This window comes from Oncorhynchus masou, chromosome 6 (genome assembly GCF_036934945.1).
Source record: "Oncorhynchus masou masou isolate Uvic2021 chromosome 6, UVic_Omas_1.1, whole genome shotgun sequence".
Classification (NCBI taxonomy): Eukaryota; Metazoa; Chordata; class Actinopteri; order Salmoniformes; family Salmonidae; genus Oncorhynchus; species Oncorhynchus masou.
In genome coordinates, this window is record NC_088217.1 from 59,215,594 (window position 1) to 59,235,471 (window position 19,878).

Consider the following 19,878-nt stretch of genomic DNA (forward strand, 5'->3'; position numbering starts at 1 on the left):
ATCCATTGTAGTGTGTAATGCAGCCTCGTTTTATTTACTCCATACCAGCAGTGCAAATGACTAAATTAAGTTCATTTTCATCAAAATATTACTTTGCTCTCTGCTTCTCCAAGCATGCACTTCGTACAGCCTATGTATCATTTGATTGACACCACACTAAATACCTAAAGGCGCACTTGATATTGCGTGCTCAGCTCAGAATCAGAGATGAGGAGCAGCGTCAGGCCTAATAAGCAACTAATTCTAAAACACTGAGAAATGTTTAAATTATTGTTGTGCTGACATTGCTTTCATCAATTACAAATGACATGACCATCTCCCTTTCCTTGCAGATCCTCATTCTGTACATTTTGAACCAATCATTACATGATTCCTCAGAATTCTTTGTGAATACAGGCCCTGGGCTCTCTCTGGCTTTACCTTCAGCCAGTCTGGCCATGAGCTGCAGGCGCCCAGTAGTGCCCAGGTCGATGCCTGTCCTCTCCAGCTCGTCGTTGTCCAGGAAGGAGCTGGCGTTGGAGGCGTCTGTGCGCTCAGTCACATGGCCCACCTTCATCGGCCGGCCAGCCAGCTCAAAGCCGTTCAACTGATCCAAAGCCTTCTTGGCACACTCTGTGTCTGAGAACTGGAAAGAAAATGAATTGACTATGTTTACATGCACACCAATCAGGATTCATAAAGACATTGAAGAGTCAAATTCAAGGAGTTTCTTAAGCACTTAATTGTCATTTTCAAGGACCTCAATTTTATATTTAATTGTAGTAATATAGAAAAAGCACTCTCCCCAAAAAATGCATTCAAAAAAGTATGCATTAACAATAACAATAATGAATTGTCTTCCCAATGGCATTAAGCATTGACAACCACATTATAACTACATTCTAAAATATGTCAGAATAATGTGGGCTCTAAAAATGGACTACATGCATTATTGGCGTTTTTTTTTTATACTGGAAGGTGCTCCTGACACAAACACACTGTCCAAGTAGCGTTAGCTAATGTTATAATAGAACGCATTCCATGGAAAGCCAAGTTGAACCCAACATTCAATGTTTTCTTGCTTATAATGTTGGCACATGGTTGAACCACAATGAGCACAAGCAATATGTTCGGAACACTGAATCGCACTAAAACTGCAGTATTGAATTGCAATGACGAAGGTATGTGGACACCTGCTTGTCGAACATCTCATTCCAAAATCATGGAGTTGGTCCCCCTTTGCCGCTATAATGGCCTCCACTCTTCTGGGGAGGCTTTCCACTAGATGTTGGAACAATTCTGCGGGGATTTGCTTCCATTCAGCCACAAAAGCATTAGTGAGGTCGGCACTGATGTTGGGCGATTAGGCTTGGCTCGCATCCGGCATTCCAATTAATTCCAAAGGTCTTTGATGGGGTTGAGGTCAGGGCTCTGTGCAGGCCAGTTCTGTATGGACCTCACTTTGTGCACAGGGGCATTGGTATGCTTAAACAGGAATGGGCCTTCCCCAAATTGTTGCCATAAAGTTGGAAGCACAGAATAGTCTAGAATGTCGTTGTATTCTGCAGCTTAAATATTTCCCTTCGCTGGCGGCCTAGCCCGAACCATGAAGAACAGCACCCAGACTATTATTCCTCCTCCACCAAACTTTACAGTTGGCACTATGCATTGGGGCATGTAGCGTTCTCCTGGCATCTGCCAAACCCAGATTCTTCTGTTGGACTGCCAGATGGTGAAGCGTGATTCATCACTCCAGAGAACGTGTTTCCACTCCAGTCAACACTTGGCATTGCGCATGGTGATCTTAGGCTTGTGTATGGCTGCTCGGCCATAGAAACCCATTTCATTAAGCTCTTGACGAACAGTAATTGTGCTGACATTGCTTCCAGAGGCAGTCTGAGAACTCGTTAGTGAGTGTTGCAACTAAGGTCATACGATGTGTATGCGCTACACGCTTCAGCACCCCCGTTCTGTGAGCTTGTATGGTCTCCCACTTCGCGGTCAGAGCTGTTGTTGCTCCTAGAGGTTTCTACTTCAGAATAACAGCACTTACAGTTGACCGGGTAAGGTCTAGCAGGGCAGGAATTTGATGAACTAACTTGTTGGAAAGGTGGCATCCTATGACGGTGCCATATTCGAAGTCAATGAACTCTTCAGTTAGGCCATTCTTCTGCCAATGTTTGTCTATGGAGATCGCACGTGTGCAACTGTCAGCCAGGGGTGCGGCTGAAATAGCCAAATACACTAATTTGAAGGGGTGTCCACATACTTTTGTATAAATAGTGTACATATAGAATTGAAATGCATATAGAATCACAATATATATCGTATCCGCACCTAATTATCGTGATAACATCGTATAATGAGATCCCTGGGAATTCCCAGTCATTAACAATATGGTCGTTGTGATATAACGTTTATTTCCCATCAGATTATAATATATGTCCATGGAAATCGGATTGTAAGGGAAATTGTTCTACTTGCAAAGCATGTAAATGTTTTAATCGAACAATTTCATTATTCTGAGTATTCACAATAATCGTAGTATTGTGTGCATCCATTGACTGGATTGAATGTGCTACTTACAGTGATGAAGCCATATCCTTTGGATCTCCCCGTCTCACTATCCATCATGAGCTGAATACTCTCAATCTGGTGGAAGGAAATGGATTACAGATTAAAGTCTACATAGCACTGATGTATTGTAGACCTATAATCTGTCTCCCCCTTCTTTTTGAAGGACTACGCAATTGGTTGCATTCAAGACAATGTTGTTTTTATTTATCTCAGTTTGTCGGGTAGCCTGTCTTTTCAGTCATGTTGTGGTATTAAAAAGATGCTAATTTCTCCAGTCATGTGAAATGACATAGAATTGGATGAAATGGGTAAATATTTATTTTTCCCAGGCCCTGCATGCATATCCTAATAAACGCTTCTGCTCAGCTCTAGGTTTGCTCAATGCAAAACACGGAGCAGGGTTAACCTCCCCTTCCATGTAAGAAAGTGATGATGACTATCATGCTTTTAGGGAAAGAGGATCATTTTGTACATTTATTAAGAATTGTTGTGCATTAACTGCTTGTCAGAATGCAGGTTCGCCTCCCTATTGTAACTTGAATGCGCCTGGAGAGGAATATATCTTACAGAACACACAACAAGCCGACTGTGTAAATAGGTAAACTACTCTACTATGGGGTTGTCTGATTTTGTTTTAATAACAGCATTACATGGCAAAAATAGTAGCACTGGAAAGTTACATTCTTACCTGAATGCTAAAAGTAGTGGCTTTGAATTGCTTTGCAAGCAGCTGCAGTAGGCTACACAGTTGGGTTGAGTGCCACATTATAGACTATTTCATTCCCTTCTTCTGAACATCGTGGTGTCAGTAAGGCCTGGCTCGCAGCTGGCATTCCAATTCATTCCAAAGGTGTACGATGGGATTGAGGTAAGGGCTCTGTGCAGGCCAGTTCTGTATGGACCTCACTTTGAACAAGGGGGCATTGTCATGCTAAAACAGGAACGGACCGTCCCCAAACTGTTGCCACAAAGTTGGAAACACAGAATCGTCTAGAATTTCAATGTATGCTGTTGCATAAAGATTTCCCTTCACTGGGGGTCTAGCCCGAACCATGAAAAACAGCCCCAAAACACTATTCCTCCTCCACCAAACTTTACAGTTGGCACTATGCATTGGGGCAGGTAGCATTCTCCTGGCATCCGCCAAACCCAGATTCATCTGTCGGACTGCCAGATGGTGAAGCGTGATTCATCACCATCCAGTGAACGCGTTTCCACTGCTCCAGAGTCCAAAGGCGGTGAGATTTACACCACTCCAGCCGACACTTGGTATTGCGCAAAGAGCTGTTCGTCAGTAACAGTCACGCATGTCAGTTCAGTGCACACAGCTTAACAGAGAAGAATATGGGAATATTTGGGAATATTTTTCGTAGAACAGACATGCTTCTGGATTAGGTTATGTCATCTCTAAACCACCCCCCAGAGATTTTTATTGCAGTGATGGAGAATTTTAACCCCTGCAATCGCTCACCTGCATTCTGTTCAGAACAGTAATTTTTGCAAACATTCATTGAGTTATATATACTTATAACAATTACTTGGCCTACGGTTCACAAATCTATTCATCACATTAGGCATTTTACCTTATGTTAGTCTGCAAATGTGATGGATGCATGCAATGCATATGGTGTGTGTGGAAAAACAGCTTCCCCAAATTTGACATTTATGCAACGCCTATGGTACATTGTACAACGCCTCTCACCTTTCCAAAGGGCTCAAATATTCCTCGTAGCATCTCCTCTGTGATGTTAAAGTGTAAGGATCCGACGTAGAGTCTCATCGGGCCAGCGTTGCCCTTCTGCAGGTTGTTGGCCATGGCAGCAGCCCTGTTTTTCTCAGCCTAAAGAAAGCACACACAAAGTGAACGTAGGGAAACGGTGCAGATTGCCTCAGGCTGTTTAAATAAAAGGCTGTCAAATTATTTAAAAGAATAAACAGAGTTAACCGCAGAGATTAATCATAACTTAATTAATTAATCATAAGAAATTTAAGAAATTCAAGTTCAAATTTGAAGCTAATTAGGTATAATATATTTTGATTATAGGTGAAGAAAACACGTTTTTATTTGCTTTGTAATTTTCACATTTGCATAAGTATTGAGACCCATTGTTGAAGCACCTTTGGCAGAGAGTAAAGCCTCGCGTGTTCTTGGGTGTGACGCTACAAGCTTTGCACACCTGTATTTGTGGAGTTTCTCCTATTCTTCTCTGCAGATCCTCTCAAGCTCTGTCAGGTTGCATGGAGAGCATTGCTGCACAGCTTTTTGCAGGTCTCTCCAGAGATGTTCGATCGGGTTCAAGTCCGGGCTCTGGCTGGGCCACTCAAGGACATTCCGAGACTTGTCCCGAAGCCACTCCTGCGTTGTCTTGGCTGTGTGCTTAGGGTCATTGTCCTGTTGGAAGGTGAACCTTCGCCCCAGTCTGAGGTCCTGAGCAGGTGTTCATCAAGGATCTATCTGTACTTTGCTCCGTTCATCTTTCCCTTGATCCGCAGGAATGGTGCCAGGTTTCCAAGGGATGTGGCGCTTGGCATTCAGGTCAGAGTTCAATCTTGGTTTCATCAGACCAGAGAATCTTGTTTCTCATGGTATGAGAGTCTTTAGGTGCCTTTTGGAAAATTCCAAGAGGGCTGTCATGTGCCTTTTACTGAGGGGTGGCTTCCGTCTGGCCACTCTACCCTAAAGGCCTGATTGATGGAGTGCTGTAGACTTGGTTGTCCTTCTGGAAGGTTCTCCCATCTCCACAGAGGAACTCTGGAGCTCTGCCAGAGTGACCATTGGGATCTTGGTCACCTCCCTGACGAAGGCCCTTCTCCTCCGATTGCTCAGTTTGGTCGGGCATCCAGCTCGAGGAAGAGTCTTGGTGGCACAATTAGGCACATTTGGGCAGTCTTGATACAACATTTTGAATAGATATGCAATAGTTCATTGGATCGGTCTTAAACGTTGCACACACACTACTGCCAACTAGTGGCCAAAGTTTAAATTGTGCCTGGGCTAGAATAATTCATTGTGGCCTTTCTCTTGCATTTCAAAGAAGGCATGTGTTTTTCTTTGTATTATCTTTTACCAGATCTAATGTGTTATATTCTCCTACATTAATTTCACACTTCCACAAACTTCAAAATGCTTCCTTTCAAATGGTATCAAGAACATGCATATCCTTGCTTCAGGTCCTGAGCTACAGGCAGTTAGATTTGAGTATGTCATTTCAGGTGAAAATTTAAAAAAAGGGGTGGATCCGAATGATGGAGGACACTGTGTTCTTGGGGACCTTTAATGCTGCAGAAATGTTTTGGTACCATTCCCCAGATCTGTGCCATGACACAATCCTGTCTTGGTGCTCCACGGACAATTCCTTCGACCTTAAGGCTTGGGTTTTGCTCTGACATGCACTGTCAAATGTGGGACCTTATATAGACAAGTGTGTGCCTTTCCAAATCATGTCCAATCAATTGAATTTACCACAGGGGACTCCAATCAAGTTGTAGAAACATCTTGAGGATGATCAATGGAAACAGGAGGCACCTGAGATCAATTTTGAGTCTCATAGCAAAGGGTCTGAATACTTATATAAAATAAGTATTTCTGTTTTTGATTTTAATACATATGCAAACATTTCTAAAAAAAACTGTTTTCTCTTTGCTATTTTGGGGTATTGTGTGTCAATTGCTGATGAAAATGAATTTTAGAATAAGGCTGTAAAGTAACAAAATGTGGTCCGAATACTTTCTGAAGGCACTGTATATGATATACATTGTAAACAGTAGTGGGCCGAGTATCAAACATTGGGGCACCCCTTTATGTAATTTAGAGGGATCACTAACAGTCTGTCATAGCGCTAAGGAAGTTGTATGATTTGGCCTGTTTAACCAAGACAGTGCTCCTATTTCTCAATAGCCTAAATAGCTGCAAATCAGCAACTAGCCAGTTTGTTGAGCCTTGGCCCAGGCTTGATTCCTTATCAAGAGGAGGTCTGAGAGTACCAAGAGTTAGTTTGATTTTTGAACAGGGCATGTTTATCAGCCAGAGGTAAAAATGGATGAGAAAAATTCAAGTTCCAAAACAGGGTGTAGTTAGTAGAAAAAAGCTCTGAATAATACAGATAATTAAGGAAAGCCTGGAGCGGTGAATACATTTTTTTGTTTTTAATTCTCTGCACAATTATTTGAGGGTCAGCGTTTTTCAAATTGGTATCTCAAAAGCAAACAATAGGGCAGTGGTGACGGTTAGTCAGGAAAAGGTCAATCAATGAGGAGTTTGATAGTTTTTTGGGGGCTTATGGCCACTTTTATAACCAACAGCTCACATATCTTGGGGACAGAGATGCTAAGAGAGCATGATGCCATAAAAGAATATTTTACATAAATAATCCCCCCCTTTTTAGTCCATCCCATCTGAAAATGCTGTAGTCCGAAATGGTGTATATGTCTTTCAAATCTTGGAATGTTCTCAAACCAATACTGTCCATGATAATGGCATGGGTACGGATTCCACATATGGACCATTTGGGGGATGCAAAAGGCTGCCCTCCAGATCGCAAGGCATTATTGTGAAATATTGGAGTATGGGCATGCAATTTTGATTCCCAGTTACATTGTGTGAGCAATAATAGGACCAAAGCGTAGTTTACATTGGGATATATTCGTGAAGACCACCTCTTGCAGGGCAATAGGAGACAACATATTTCTCTCTATACTCAGCCAGGGTGCGAAATTATAATTTGTAAACCAATTTGGGATGGGACGAAATGCTAGTGCCTGGAAATACAATTTCAAGTTTGATACAGATAGTCCTCTTACACATCTACCTCTTTTCAAATGTGTTAATTTTATATCAGGGCTTGCTTACCTTGCCATATATATTTTGAAACCGCACTATGAATTTTACCCCAATAGCTGGAAGGGGGAGACAACAGAAATTCAGCCGTGGCGATTAATTTATTTTGACAATGTTCTGCCGGTAAAAGAACTGGGATATTAGTCCATCTACTGAGGTCGGATTGAATTGATTTGAGCGTGCTGTTAAACTTTCTGGCAATGGTTATCAAAGGAAGGAAATATATCTATTCCCAAATATTTAAAATGGGAACCGATTGGGATTCCGTTTTGTAGAGATGGCTTCATAGGCAATAAAAACAGCAGTGGTAAGATGGGATCACCTTACTCTCGTTATTCTGAAATTAATAGAGCAGGTATTGCATGTTATTACTGTGGCTGTGGGATTGGCATAATATACAGTATTTTAATCATATCAATAAAACCTTTCCAAAATCGACCAATCTAGTCTAACAAAAGCTTTTTCTGCGTCGAGAGATAGAACTGCGCAAGGAGCTTTGGTTTCTGATGAAGCATGTAAGATATGTAATAGAAGGTTGTTATCTGAGGATACGTTTTTTTAACAAACTGCTTTGGTCCAGATGTATCAATTTGGGTAAGTAAGCTTCGAGACAACAGAATAAAAAAATAAAAGTTTAAGTTCATCAAAGATAGAGGGCGAAAATTAGTGCTGTATTTAAGCCCTTCTAAATGAACCTTTGTTAATGGTGGTGTTATGGGCTCCCGAGTGGCGCAGTGGTCTAAGACACTGCATCTCAGTGCAGGAGGCGTCACTGCAGTACCTGGTTCGACTCCAGGCTGCATCACATCTGGCCGTGACTGGGAGTCCCATAGGACGGCGCACAATTGGCCCAGTGTTGCCCGGGGTAGGCCATCACTGTAAATAAGAGTTTGTTCTTAACTGACTTGACTGGTTAAATACTAATAATAATAATGTCAGGTAACAGTGGACCTAATTGAACCCAACATTTTAAATCGACCTCAAGAGGAATACAGTCACAACCAGGTGATTTGCCTTTATTCATGTTTTCAAATGCCCTTTTGAGTTCATAGAGAGAGATTTGGGCTCCTAGCACACCGGCTTCATCAGTTGAGAGAAGAGGAGTTCTTAATTATTTTTTAAAAGATATATCTGGCTTGGTGTGGATTTACAATCAGAGGTGTATTCTTTATCGAAACGGGAAAATCTTTGGTTGAAAATTCACCCGAATCAGATTCAATAGTTGCAATATCCGCTAACTGATCATTACTGCGAGTCCAACTCGATGGATAGCAATTTCGCTCTGTCTTAATAATAGAGTTAGTTCTGACACGAATTTGAAGAGAGTAGTAGCTACCTAATCCAAAAAAGTGTTTGTTGAGAATGCTCTAACGTTGTTAACAACTTTTCCAATTCTGATATCTTCTTTAGCTGTGATTGATTCAGCCCAGATGCAAATGCAGTTGCGTTGTTTTTATTAAAACCTTTGATGGCGCCCCATAGAATCCGAGGATCATCAACAAATGTTTTGTTAATCAATGGTTGATTTTCTAGTAAGGAACCACTAAAGCGGCATCCTGTGGCTCTTTAAAGGAGATTCTGACATCTGTATCTGCCAGTAATAAGCACGATGATCAGATACGTACGTCAAATTTTTACTTTATTGATTAAACAGGTCAACATTCAAAAGGCCGCAGGACCAGATGGATTACCAGGACGTGTACTCCAAGCATGCGCTGACCAATTGGCAAGTGTCTTCACTGACATTTTCAACCTCTCCATGTCTGAGTCTGTAATACCAACATGTTTCAAGCAGCCACCATAAAGTTATTGGGCACAGGGACTAAGGTAGCCTGCCTAAATGACTACCGACCTGTAGCACTTATATCTGTAGCCATGAAGTGCTTTGCAAGGCTGGTCATAGCTCACATCAACACCATTATGCCAGAAACCCTAGACCCACTACAATTTGCATACCGCCCCAACAGATCCACAGATGATGCAATCTCTATTGCACTCCGTAATGCCCCTTCACACCTGGACAAAAGGAACACCTACGTGAGAATGCTATTCATTGACTACGGCTCAGCGTTCAACACCATAGTGCCCTCAAAGATCATCACTACGCTAAGGACCCTGGGACTAAACACCTCCCTCTGCAACTGGATACTGGATCCTGGACTTCCTGACGGGCCATCCCCAGGTGGTAAGGGTAACAACACATCCGCCACGCTCATTGGGCCGCTCAGGGGTGCGTGCTCAGTCCCCTCCAGTACTCCCTGTTCACTCATGACTGCACAGCCAGGCACGACTCCAACACCATCATTAAGTTGGGGCGGCAGGTAGCCTAGTGGTTATAGTGTTGGGCCGGTAACCGAAACATTGCAAGATCGAATCCCCGAGCTGCCAAGGTAAAAATCTGTCGTTCTGCCCCTGAACAAGGCCGTTAACCCACTGTTCCTCGGCAGTCATTGTAAATAAGAATTTGTTCTTAACCGACTTGCCTAGTTAAATAAAGGTAAAAAAAAATAAATTGTAAGTTGGCCACAACAGTGGCCAAATGGCTAATCACTGACAACAACGAGACAGAGACCTAGCTTTGTGGTGCCAGGACAACAACCTTTCCCTCAATGTGATCAAGACAAAATAAATGATTGTGGACTACAGGAAAAGGAAGATTGAGCACGCCCCATTTCTCTTCGACTGGACTGCAGTGGAGCAGGTGAAGAGCTTCAAGTTCCTTGGTATCTACATCACCAACAAACTAACATGGTCCAAGCACACCAAGACAGTCATGAAAAGGGCACGACGCATGGCAAGCGGTACCAGAACGTCAAGTCTAGGTTCAAGAGGCCCCTCTTCTACGCTGTCATTTTCAGTTTGAACATTGTCTCTGAATCTCTGAAACTGGAAACACTTATCTCCCTCACTAGCTTTAAGCACCAACTGTCAGAGCAGCTCACAGATTACTGCACCTGTACATAGCCCACCTATAATTTAGCCCAAACAACTACCTCTTTCCTTACTGTATTTAATTTATTTATTTATTTTGCTCCTTTGCACCCCATTATTTTTATTTCTACTTTGCACATTCTTCCATTGCAAATCTACCATTCCAGTGTTTTACTTGCTATATTGTATTTACTTTGCCACCATGGCCTTTTTTTGCCTTTACCTCCCTTATCTCACCTCATTTGCTCACATCGTATATAGACTTGTTTATACTGTATTATTGACTGTATGTTTGTTTTACTCCATGTGTAACTCTGTGTCGTTGTATGTATCGAACTGCTTTGCTTTATCTTGGCCAGGTCGCAATTGTAAATGAGAACTTGTTCTCAACTTGCCTACCTGGTTAAATAAAGGTGAAAAAAAAATTTGTTGCTAAAAAGTCACAGTAATCCTTACAAAAAGTAAATGTTTGATGCTTCACCATAACATTTTGCAATGTTCATTCAACTGAAATTGTTACTCTGGCAACATGTTCACCACAAACAGAAGCCTTGTTGAACTCGCCTCAGGTGTGATATAAATGTAAAATATCATACAGCTATTAGATCTTGCCTATGCTACTTCTTATCCATGCCCAACATGAACTAGTCACAAGCTGCTACTGTACTAGAAATGAGACAACAAAAACAATAGCTAAATGGAATTGAAGTTCTGTTTTAATTCAAATCATTGTGGGAAATTAGTGTTGAATCTAGAGGCAATCAGCCATGGCATTCTAAATATTCTTGTTTGGTTAGCCAGCTAGCTAATGTTAGCATAACTGACTAGCTTCTTCTGAGCAAATATGTTTTTGCTGTGATTTAAAGAAGTACCCGAGAAAGTGTTTATGGTTGAACTTTCTGTAAGTTTTCCTTAACATTTGTAGCTGAAAGCTGCACGCATAATGGATGGTCTCTCCACCACAAGAAAGGTTGCTAGCTGTCGAGAGCAAAGAGTGTGTGAGCTCAAAGGAATGTGTGCGGAAACAGACTGTGGTCTAAAAAAATTGATATGTGATTAAAGGGTGACTGCACTTCATGATTTGGCCTCGTTTAAGATTTGGTTAATTAAGAAATGCTAGTTAGTGGCCATGACTGAATTCAGGGGGTGGTTTGATGTGGGTGACTCATGTGTGTGTTCGTAGGTGGGACAAGTTAGCCAAATTATTTAGCCAATTAGCTTCAGCCGGTTGGTGTGTGACCGTGGCAAAATTAATTTAACTTTGGATAGATCATCTCCGGGGCTAGGGACTGTCAATAAATTAAAATGTATTTGAGACAATCTTTTCATGTTGCACACCTTTTAGTTCTCATTAAATGCTTTTAATATTTGTATAGGCATGTCTACAATTTACAGTTAACACATTTTCCCATGTACATTGTGTAATTTGCCAATGGTTCCCAACGAGCCCAATAAGAATATCCAAAGTCAACTCAAATTTACCACAGGTATTACGATCAGGTATTACAACCTTCATTTATGTTGTGAAGCAGTCAAGACCAGTAGCGGTTTTGAATTCAATATAATTATTCTATTTACACTTTGTAGTCAATTTTGATAGAATAAATGTTTCTGACTCATATTGATGACACATAGGCAGTTTTCTAAATGAGAAGTTGTTTTTGAGAGGCAGTTGCTCTTTAAATGTGTTATTTTTAATTGCGGCATTAAGATTTCAAAATGTAACTGTAATTAACGCGTTAACATTGACAGCCCTAGTTAAAATAAATAGAAAGAATAAAATCTCTGTGAGATGATTACTAACCATTACCTGTGAGGCCTGAACAATTATTGGCACCCCCAGAAGTCGCTGGCCAGACAATCCTATAGCCAGTGGCACCGAGTTGGCCTCCACAAACTCGATGTAAGCAATCCCCTTCGACCTCCTCGAATTTCTGTCAGAGATCATGCGCACATCTCTCACCTTGAAAATTAACAAAATAATCTGTTTTAGAATGGATGGAGCATAAGAAGAGAAGACATTGCTAAATCCATTGCTCTTGTTGGCTGTGAATAACACCAAAATACATTGACATTTTTAACACCCATCTTTTCTAAATAAAATATTGAGGCTTGAACTAAAAGGTTAGAATAAATAAATAAAAAACTATAGTAAATTGCAAAGTTTCATGTTTACTTTGGTGTTAAATAGCTTTCTGAAAAAAACTGGAGCAAACATCTCACCTGGTGCAAATGCTTAGCAAATTGGTGGCCACATTTTTTTTCGGCAAGAATGACAATGACATTACAAGTAAAGACACTCACCTTTCCCACTGCAGAGAAGAACTCCTCCAGGTCACGTGGTCGGATTCTGGCTGCCAGCTGCATGCAGAACACTGTGCGAGCGTCCCTTTCCTCTGGAGTCAGGTTGTCTATTGGCTGCCTGTAGAAACAAAGCATTGAATTACTCTTATGTGTTAAAGCCATTTTTTGTTTTCCAGTGGCCCCAATCTTGTATCAGCACTGTAAAAGTAGTAAAAGCACTGTAAAAGCACTTGTGTATTTATTTTACTATATTTTGTCAGCAAAATGGTAATCTGGATAACCCAGAACAAAAATCTTGTGCTTGCTCCTGTCTGCAAGTTTCGGTCAAATTTACTGTGGGCCTACGTTCTAAATCCCAGTATGGTGACATATGTTATGATACCATTTATGCTACATACAGTGGGGCAAAAAAGTATTTAGTCAGCCACCAATTGTGCAAGTTTTCCCACTTAAAAAGATGAGAGGCCTGTAATTTTCATCATAGGTACACTTCAACTATGACAGACAAAATAAAAAATCCAGAAAATCATATTGTAGGATTTTTAATGAACTTATTTGCAAATTATGGTGGAAAATAAGTATTTGGTCAATAACAAAAGTTTATCTCAATACTTTGTTATATACCCTTTGTTGGCAATGACAGAGGTCAAACGTTTTCTGTAAGTTGTCACAAGGTTCTCACACTGTTGCTGGTATTTTGGCCCATTCCTCCATGCAGATCTCCTCTAGAGCAGTGATATTTTGGGGCTGTTGCTGGGCAACACAGACTTTCAACTCCCTCCAAAGATGTTCTATGGGGTTGAGATCTGGAGACTGGCTTGGCCACTCCAGGACTTTGAAATGCTTCTTACGAAGCCACTCCTTCGTTGCCCGGGCAGTGTGTTTGGGATCATTGTCATGCTGAAAGACCCAGCCATGTTTCATCTTTAATGCCCTTGCTGATGGAAGGAGGTTTTCACTCAAAATCTCACGATACATGGCCCCATTCATTCTTTCCTTTACACAGATCAGTCGTCCTGGTCCCTTGGCAGAATAACAGCCCCAAAGCATGATGTTTCCACCCCCGTGCTTCACAGTAGGTATGGTGTTCTTTGGATGCAACTCAGCATTCTTTGTCCTTCAAACACGACGAGTTGAGTTTTTACCAAAAAGTTATATTTTGGTTTCATCTGACCATATGACATTCTCCCAATCTTCTTCTGGATCATCCAAATGCTCTCTAGCAAACTTCAGACGGGCCTGGACATGTACTGGCTTAAGCAGGGGAACACATCTGGCTCTGCAGGATTTGAGTCCCTGGCGGCGTAGTGTGTTACTGATGGTAGGCTTTGTTACTTTGGTCCCAGCTCTCTGCAGGTCATTCACTAGGTCCCCCCATGTGGTTCTGGGACTTTTGCTCACCGTTCTTGTGATCATTTTGACCCCGCAGGGTGAGATCTTGCGTGGAGCCCCAGATCGAGGGAGATTATCAGTGGTCTTGTATGTCTTCCATTTCCTAATAATTGCTCCCACATTTGATTTCTTCAAACCAAGCTGCTGACCTATTGCAGATTCAGTCTTCCCAGTCTGGTGCAGGTCTACAATTTTGTTCCTGGTGTCCTTTGACAGCTCTTTGGTCTTGGCCATAGTGGAGTTTGGAGTGTGACTGTTTGAGGTTGTGGACAGGTGTCTTTTATACTGATAACAAGTTCAAACAGGTGCCATTAATACAGGTAACGAGTGGAGGACAGAGGAGCCTCTTAAAGAAGAAGTTACAGGTCTGTGAGAGCCAGAAATCTTGCTTGTTTGTAGGTGACCAAATACTTATTTTCCACCATAATTTGCAAATTAATTAATTAAAAATCCTACAAAGTGATTTTCTGGATTTTTTTTCTCATTTTGTCTGTCATAGTTGAAGTGTACATATGATGAAAATTACAGGCTTCTCTCATCTTTTTAAGTGGGAGAACTTGCACAATTGTTGGCTGACAAAATACTTTTTTGCCCCACTGTATGTCTATCAACAAGGTATTATCAAAATGGTAAGCCTACTTTGTCGAACAAGGGTACACAAGCTTTAAAAGTGGAAAGTCAACCTGATTGAGCTCTTTTGCGTCATCTCCCCAAGGAACACTTGCCTCACAGGACTCTTCTCTTTCTTCAAAGGGCTTCGGCTTCTGGAACGTCTTCGGCTGAAAGAAAGGGTTCCATTAGCATCTATTTGAGTTGCTTCATCACATTCACACATACTCAGCACAAAACTACCCACACAAGCAACAGAAAAGTTGTGAAATAGAAACCTTAGCTTGATGACAGGTGGGGGGCCAATCTTCCCTCTGGAACCACCATTAAATTTCGGCCCAGAGCTGCAATTGAAAACAAGGTTAATCTCAGTCCACTACTACTGATCTCATAAGAGGGAAAAGGCACCCAGACCTTAAAGTATGCCAGTCAATACACTGTAGGTGGGAGTGGGGGGTATTGGGGAACATGTGATGGCTCTGTTCTTTCTAAACACTTCTATCTTGGCCTAGTCAAGGGTTGGAACTCTTTATTCCGTATCTCTTCTCTTGAACCAAACCCTTAAGCCAGATGTACACCACAAAATTTTTGGCAGACAAGTTTTAGAGATTGAAGACAAAATCCCCATGTCATTGCCTACTCGAGGCACGCGGCCGTCACTGACACTCGTTTTATGTAAGCGTTAATTCTCCTCACTCAGAGACACAATCTGAGTGCCACTGATCCAGTCTTTGAACCGTCCAGATATTTTCCAACCTTTTATTTTATCAGCACAAAATATGCAATGCTCTTGTAGTGAGATGTGCAACGACAAGTTTTGACAACGGTGGTAAGCAATAGCCAATGAGAGCTCACCAGATAAGAAGCCAGTGTGACGTTGATGTTGTATTGCATTACCTAGAATGAATTCTATTTCAATTACTCGTTAGGTCTCTCAATTATGGGTAGCGTCCGCTTTTAGGAGTGGAGTCCATGAATATCCAATCACACATCTCTCGTAGAGAGACAGGAGCAACGGCCAATAGTGGACCACTACACTTCACATTAGGGTCCGTAGTCCGCTCCCAGCTTCCATTCTTTTTGGCTTCCTTACGTATATGATTAAGAGCCTCTATTCTCTTCAGCTACTGACTAGGACCTCTGCTCTACTACTTACCTGTTCACAGGTGGACCCTCAAGGACTCCACCGCAGAGCGTAGGATAGGAATGTAGTAATGTAGTGGGGTAAAAGTACGTTGTCAAAAATATAAATAGTAAAGTAAAGATACCAAAAAAAACTACTTAACTTCTTATGGCTGGGGGGCAGTATTGAGTAGCTTGGATGAATAAGGTGCCCAGAGTAAACTGCCTGCTCCTCAGTCCCAGTTGATAATATATGCATTTTATTATTATTATATTTGGATAGAAAACACTCTGAAGTTTCTAAAACTGTTTGAATGATGTCTGTGAGTAAAACATAATTCACATAGCAGGCAAAAACCTTAAAATAATCCAACCAGGAAGTGGGAAATCTGAGGTTCTTCGATTTTCAACTCAGCCCCTATCGAAGATACAGTGGGATATTGGTCATCTTGCACTTCCTAAGGCTTCTACAAGATGTCAACCGTCTTTAGAAAATTGTTTGATGCTTCTGCTGGGAAGTGGGGCCGAATGAGAGCTAAATGAGTCAGAGGTCTGGTCACACGCATTTCACATGAGAGGTATCTCCCGTTCCTTTGCTTTTCTGAAGACAAAGGGATTATCCAATTGGAATATTATTGAAGATTTATGTTAAAAACATCCTAAAGATTGATTCCATACATCGTTTGACAAGTTTCTACGGTTTGTAATGGAACTTTTTGACATTTCGTCTGCAACTAGTGAACGCGCTTCGTGAGTGTTGATTTGTTTACCTAACGCACTAACAAAAGTAGCTATTTGGACATAAATGGACATTATCGAACAAATCAAACATTTATTGTGGTACTGGGATTCCTGGGAGTGCATTCTGATGAAGGTCATCAAAGGTAAGTGAATATCTATAATGTTATTTCTGACTTCTGTTGACTCCAATATGGCGGGTATATGTATTTGTTCTATGAGCACCGTTCTCAGATTATAGCATGATTTGCCTTTTTTAAATCTGACACAGCGGTTGCATTAAGGAGAAGTATATCTTTAATTCATGTATAATACTTGTATTTTCATCAACATTTATGATGAATATTTCTATAAATTGATGTAGCTCTCTACAAATTGACCAGATGTTTTTGGAACTACTGAACATAACGCGCTCAATGTATACTGAGATTTTTTTATATAAATGTGAACTTTACAAAACATACATTTATTGTGTAACATGAAGTCCTATGAGTGTCATCTGATGAAGATCTTCAAAGGTTAGTGATTAATTATATCTCTATTTTTGCTTTTTGTGACTCCACTCTTTGGCTGACCTAACATAATCGTTTGTGGTGCTTTCGCTGTAAATCCTATTTGAAATCGGACACTGTGGTGGGACTAACAACAAGATAACCTTTAAAATGGTATAAGATACATGTATGTTTGAGGAATTTTAATTATGAGATTTCTGTTGTTTTGAATTTGGCGCCCACTGGCTGTTGTCATATCGATCCCGTTAATGGGATTTCAGCCCTAAGAAGTTGATACGTAGTATTTTAAAGTATTTTAAATTAAGCACATTACACCACTGCTAGCCTACAGAGCAACTCCACCTTGCGGTGCTCTCCGGCTTACTGGGTGCCATTAACCTCTCCACAGAGTCATTGCTACCGCTTACCCTTGCCAGGATGACCCAAGACAGGCACCTGAGCCCCAGCTCTACCCCCTGTTGCTCTCGCATCTCAGAGAAAGAGCAATCTCTATGCTTTGCCTGTTTAGGACACAAGCATACTCAAGAAACAGTAGACCACCCAGAGTCGTGTCTGCACTGCAGTACACTGTCGAAGGTTAGCAAGAGAAGGAGACTAAAAAAGATTGTTCCTGCTCTGTGCACCCCCGCATCCGAGCCACCCCCCAGGATAGGGGACAAGTGCTCGTCTGTACAAAGCTGGGCAGAGGAGATGGATAACCTTAATTATCTTCCCTCATTTAACAAAGACACAATCTTGTGAGAAGGGGAGATAGGAGGCTCAAGCTAATAGCAGCTTCTCCAACTTTGATCCCGAGGATGGAGCAAGTGAGGGGGAGCCCCCGCAACTTCCCTCTCAAGCACAGCACCTGTCCCCAGGCACCTAGCCAAGAGCACAGACGGTAACAAGGTTGCCAACCCCTCCCAGGTTACACGCTCATCGACATTTGCAAGCAAGCCGCGGCCAAACTCGGCATCGAGTGGTCCAATGTCCCGCCGGACCAAGGGGGACGGAGAACGGAAAGCCGACTTTTAATACCCAGGCGAAGTCCCAAAACCAGGGCAGACACAGACACAAAGTCCTTTGCTGCTATCACAGTGAAATTCTGACCTCTCAAGCCCCATGGTAGGCTGGAGGACTGGAAAGCCTTGGAGTAGCACCCTAGCCTATAAGAGGCAGTTCACAAAGAACTCCATGCTCTCAGTTCAACATAGACATCTCTCTAGGTAGAACGGGTTGATCAGGAAGAATTCCTCTACGTTTGTTATACCTATCCACTATACAGCGGCTCTTGTTTTTGACCTCACTACACAGTGGTAGGGTTGGCAGTTGCACTTTTTTTCAAGCTTCCATTTCATTGGCATTATTCTCAGCTATCTGCAATACACTTTGTGACTGACAGGTCGACTGTCCCATCAATAGATCGCTAGAAGATGCATATTGTTCATTCTAGCAGGATAGGGCTCTGCAGACTATTTTCTGACTAGCGATTTGAAGAGAAGCCTAAAAAGTAACCGGCTAAAAATGACTAGTCTGCTATATAGCCGACAGACTGCGTTGGTAGAAAACACTGCATGCCAACAGAAGGCATTCTTGCCTCAGGCATACAACAGTATTAGCACCTACACACCCCACTAGCTGGGGAAGATTTGCCGCACATGTGCAGTCTCCCCATGAATGGTATACTTAACACATATGGAATCATGTAGTAACCAAAACAAAGTGTTAAACAGATCAAAATACATTTTATATGAGTTTCTTCAAAGTAGCAACCCTTTGCCATGATGACAGCTTTGCACACTTTTGAGATTCTCTTAACCAGCTTCATGAGGTAGTCACCAGGAATGCATTTCGATTAACAGGTATGCCTTCGAGTCCGACGAGAAGGATATACTGCTCTCCTGGGAACAGGCCCAAATCTCTGTCATTTGCGTGAAGAAAAGACGAAGGATAAGAGGACACAGATTGGGCTGCCTTCTGAGAATCCGCCGCGAACGAGTAAACTCCCACTGCCATCCGTCCTACTTGCTAACATGCAGTCATTGGAAAATAAAATTGATGACCTACGATTACGATTACCCTACCAACGGGACATTAAGAACTGTAATATCTTAGGTTTCACCGAGACATTGCTGAATGACGACACAGCTCATATAGAACTGGCGGGATTTTCCATGCACCGGCAGAACAGAGGAGCTACAGTTGAAGTCGGAAGTTTACATACACTCAGGTTGTTGTTATTAAAACTTGTTTTTCAACCACTCCACAAATTTCTTGTTCACAAACTATAGTTTTGGCAAGTCGGTTAGGACATCTACTTTGTGCATGACACAAGTAATTTTTCCAACAATTGTTTACATATAGATTATTTCACTTATAATTCACTGTATCACAATTCCAGTGGGTCAGATGCTTACATACACTAAGTTGACTGTGCCTTTAAACAGCTTGGAAAATTCCAGAATATGATGTCATGGCTTTAGAAGCTTCTGATAGGCTAATTGACATCATTGAGTCAATTGGAGCTGTGGATGTATTTCAAGGCCTACCTTCAAACTCAGTATCTCTTTGCTTGACATCATGGGAAAATCAAAAGAAATCAGCCAAGACCTCAGAAAAAACAATTGTAGACCTCCACAAGTCTGGTTCATCCTTGGGAGCAATTTACAAATACCTGAAGGTACCACGTTCATCTGTACAAGCAAAAGTACGCAAGTATAAACACCATGGGACCACGCAGCTGTCATACCGCTCAGGAAGGAGCTGATGAAACAAAAATAGAACTGTTTGGCCATAATGACCAGCGTTATGTTTGGTGGAAAAAGGGGAGGCTTGCAAGCCGAAGAACACCATCCCAACCGTGAAGCACGGGGGTGGCAGCATCATGGTGTGGTATAT

The 19,878-nt window shown here is 41.7% G+C and overlaps 1 protein-coding gene across 6 annotated transcripts in view; it reads right to left on the reverse strand.

The window, feature by feature from the left end:
- Nucleotides 1-19,878, reverse strand: part of rbm39a (RNA binding motif protein 39a) — a 45,379-nt gene that overhangs the window by 14,379 nt on the left and 11,122 nt on the right. For 3 of the 6 annotated variants that reach the window (XR_010456061.1, XM_064969270.1, XM_064969273.1), the window contains 7 exons: nucleotides 14,908-14,973; nucleotides 14,704-14,799; nucleotides 12,629-12,746; nucleotides 12,129-12,287; nucleotides 4,259-4,396; nucleotides 2,566-2,631; nucleotides 421-625 (listed from right to left, as the gene is read on the reverse strand). Coding sequence is in view for 5 of the 6 variants with exons in the window: in XM_064969270.1 (XP_064825342.1) it covers nucleotides 421-625; nucleotides 2,566-2,631; nucleotides 4,259-4,396; nucleotides 12,129-12,287; nucleotides 12,629-12,746; nucleotides 14,704-14,799; nucleotides 14,908-14,973 (848 nt within the window). In the remaining variant the exon portion in view is untranslated. The remainder of the gene's footprint in view (nucleotides 1-420; nucleotides 626-2,565; nucleotides 2,632-4,258; nucleotides 4,397-12,128; nucleotides 12,288-12,628; nucleotides 12,747-14,703; nucleotides 14,800-14,907; nucleotides 14,974-19,878) is intronic. The other 3 variants (XM_064969275.1, XM_064969274.1, XM_064969271.1) reach the window with 3 other exon arrangements.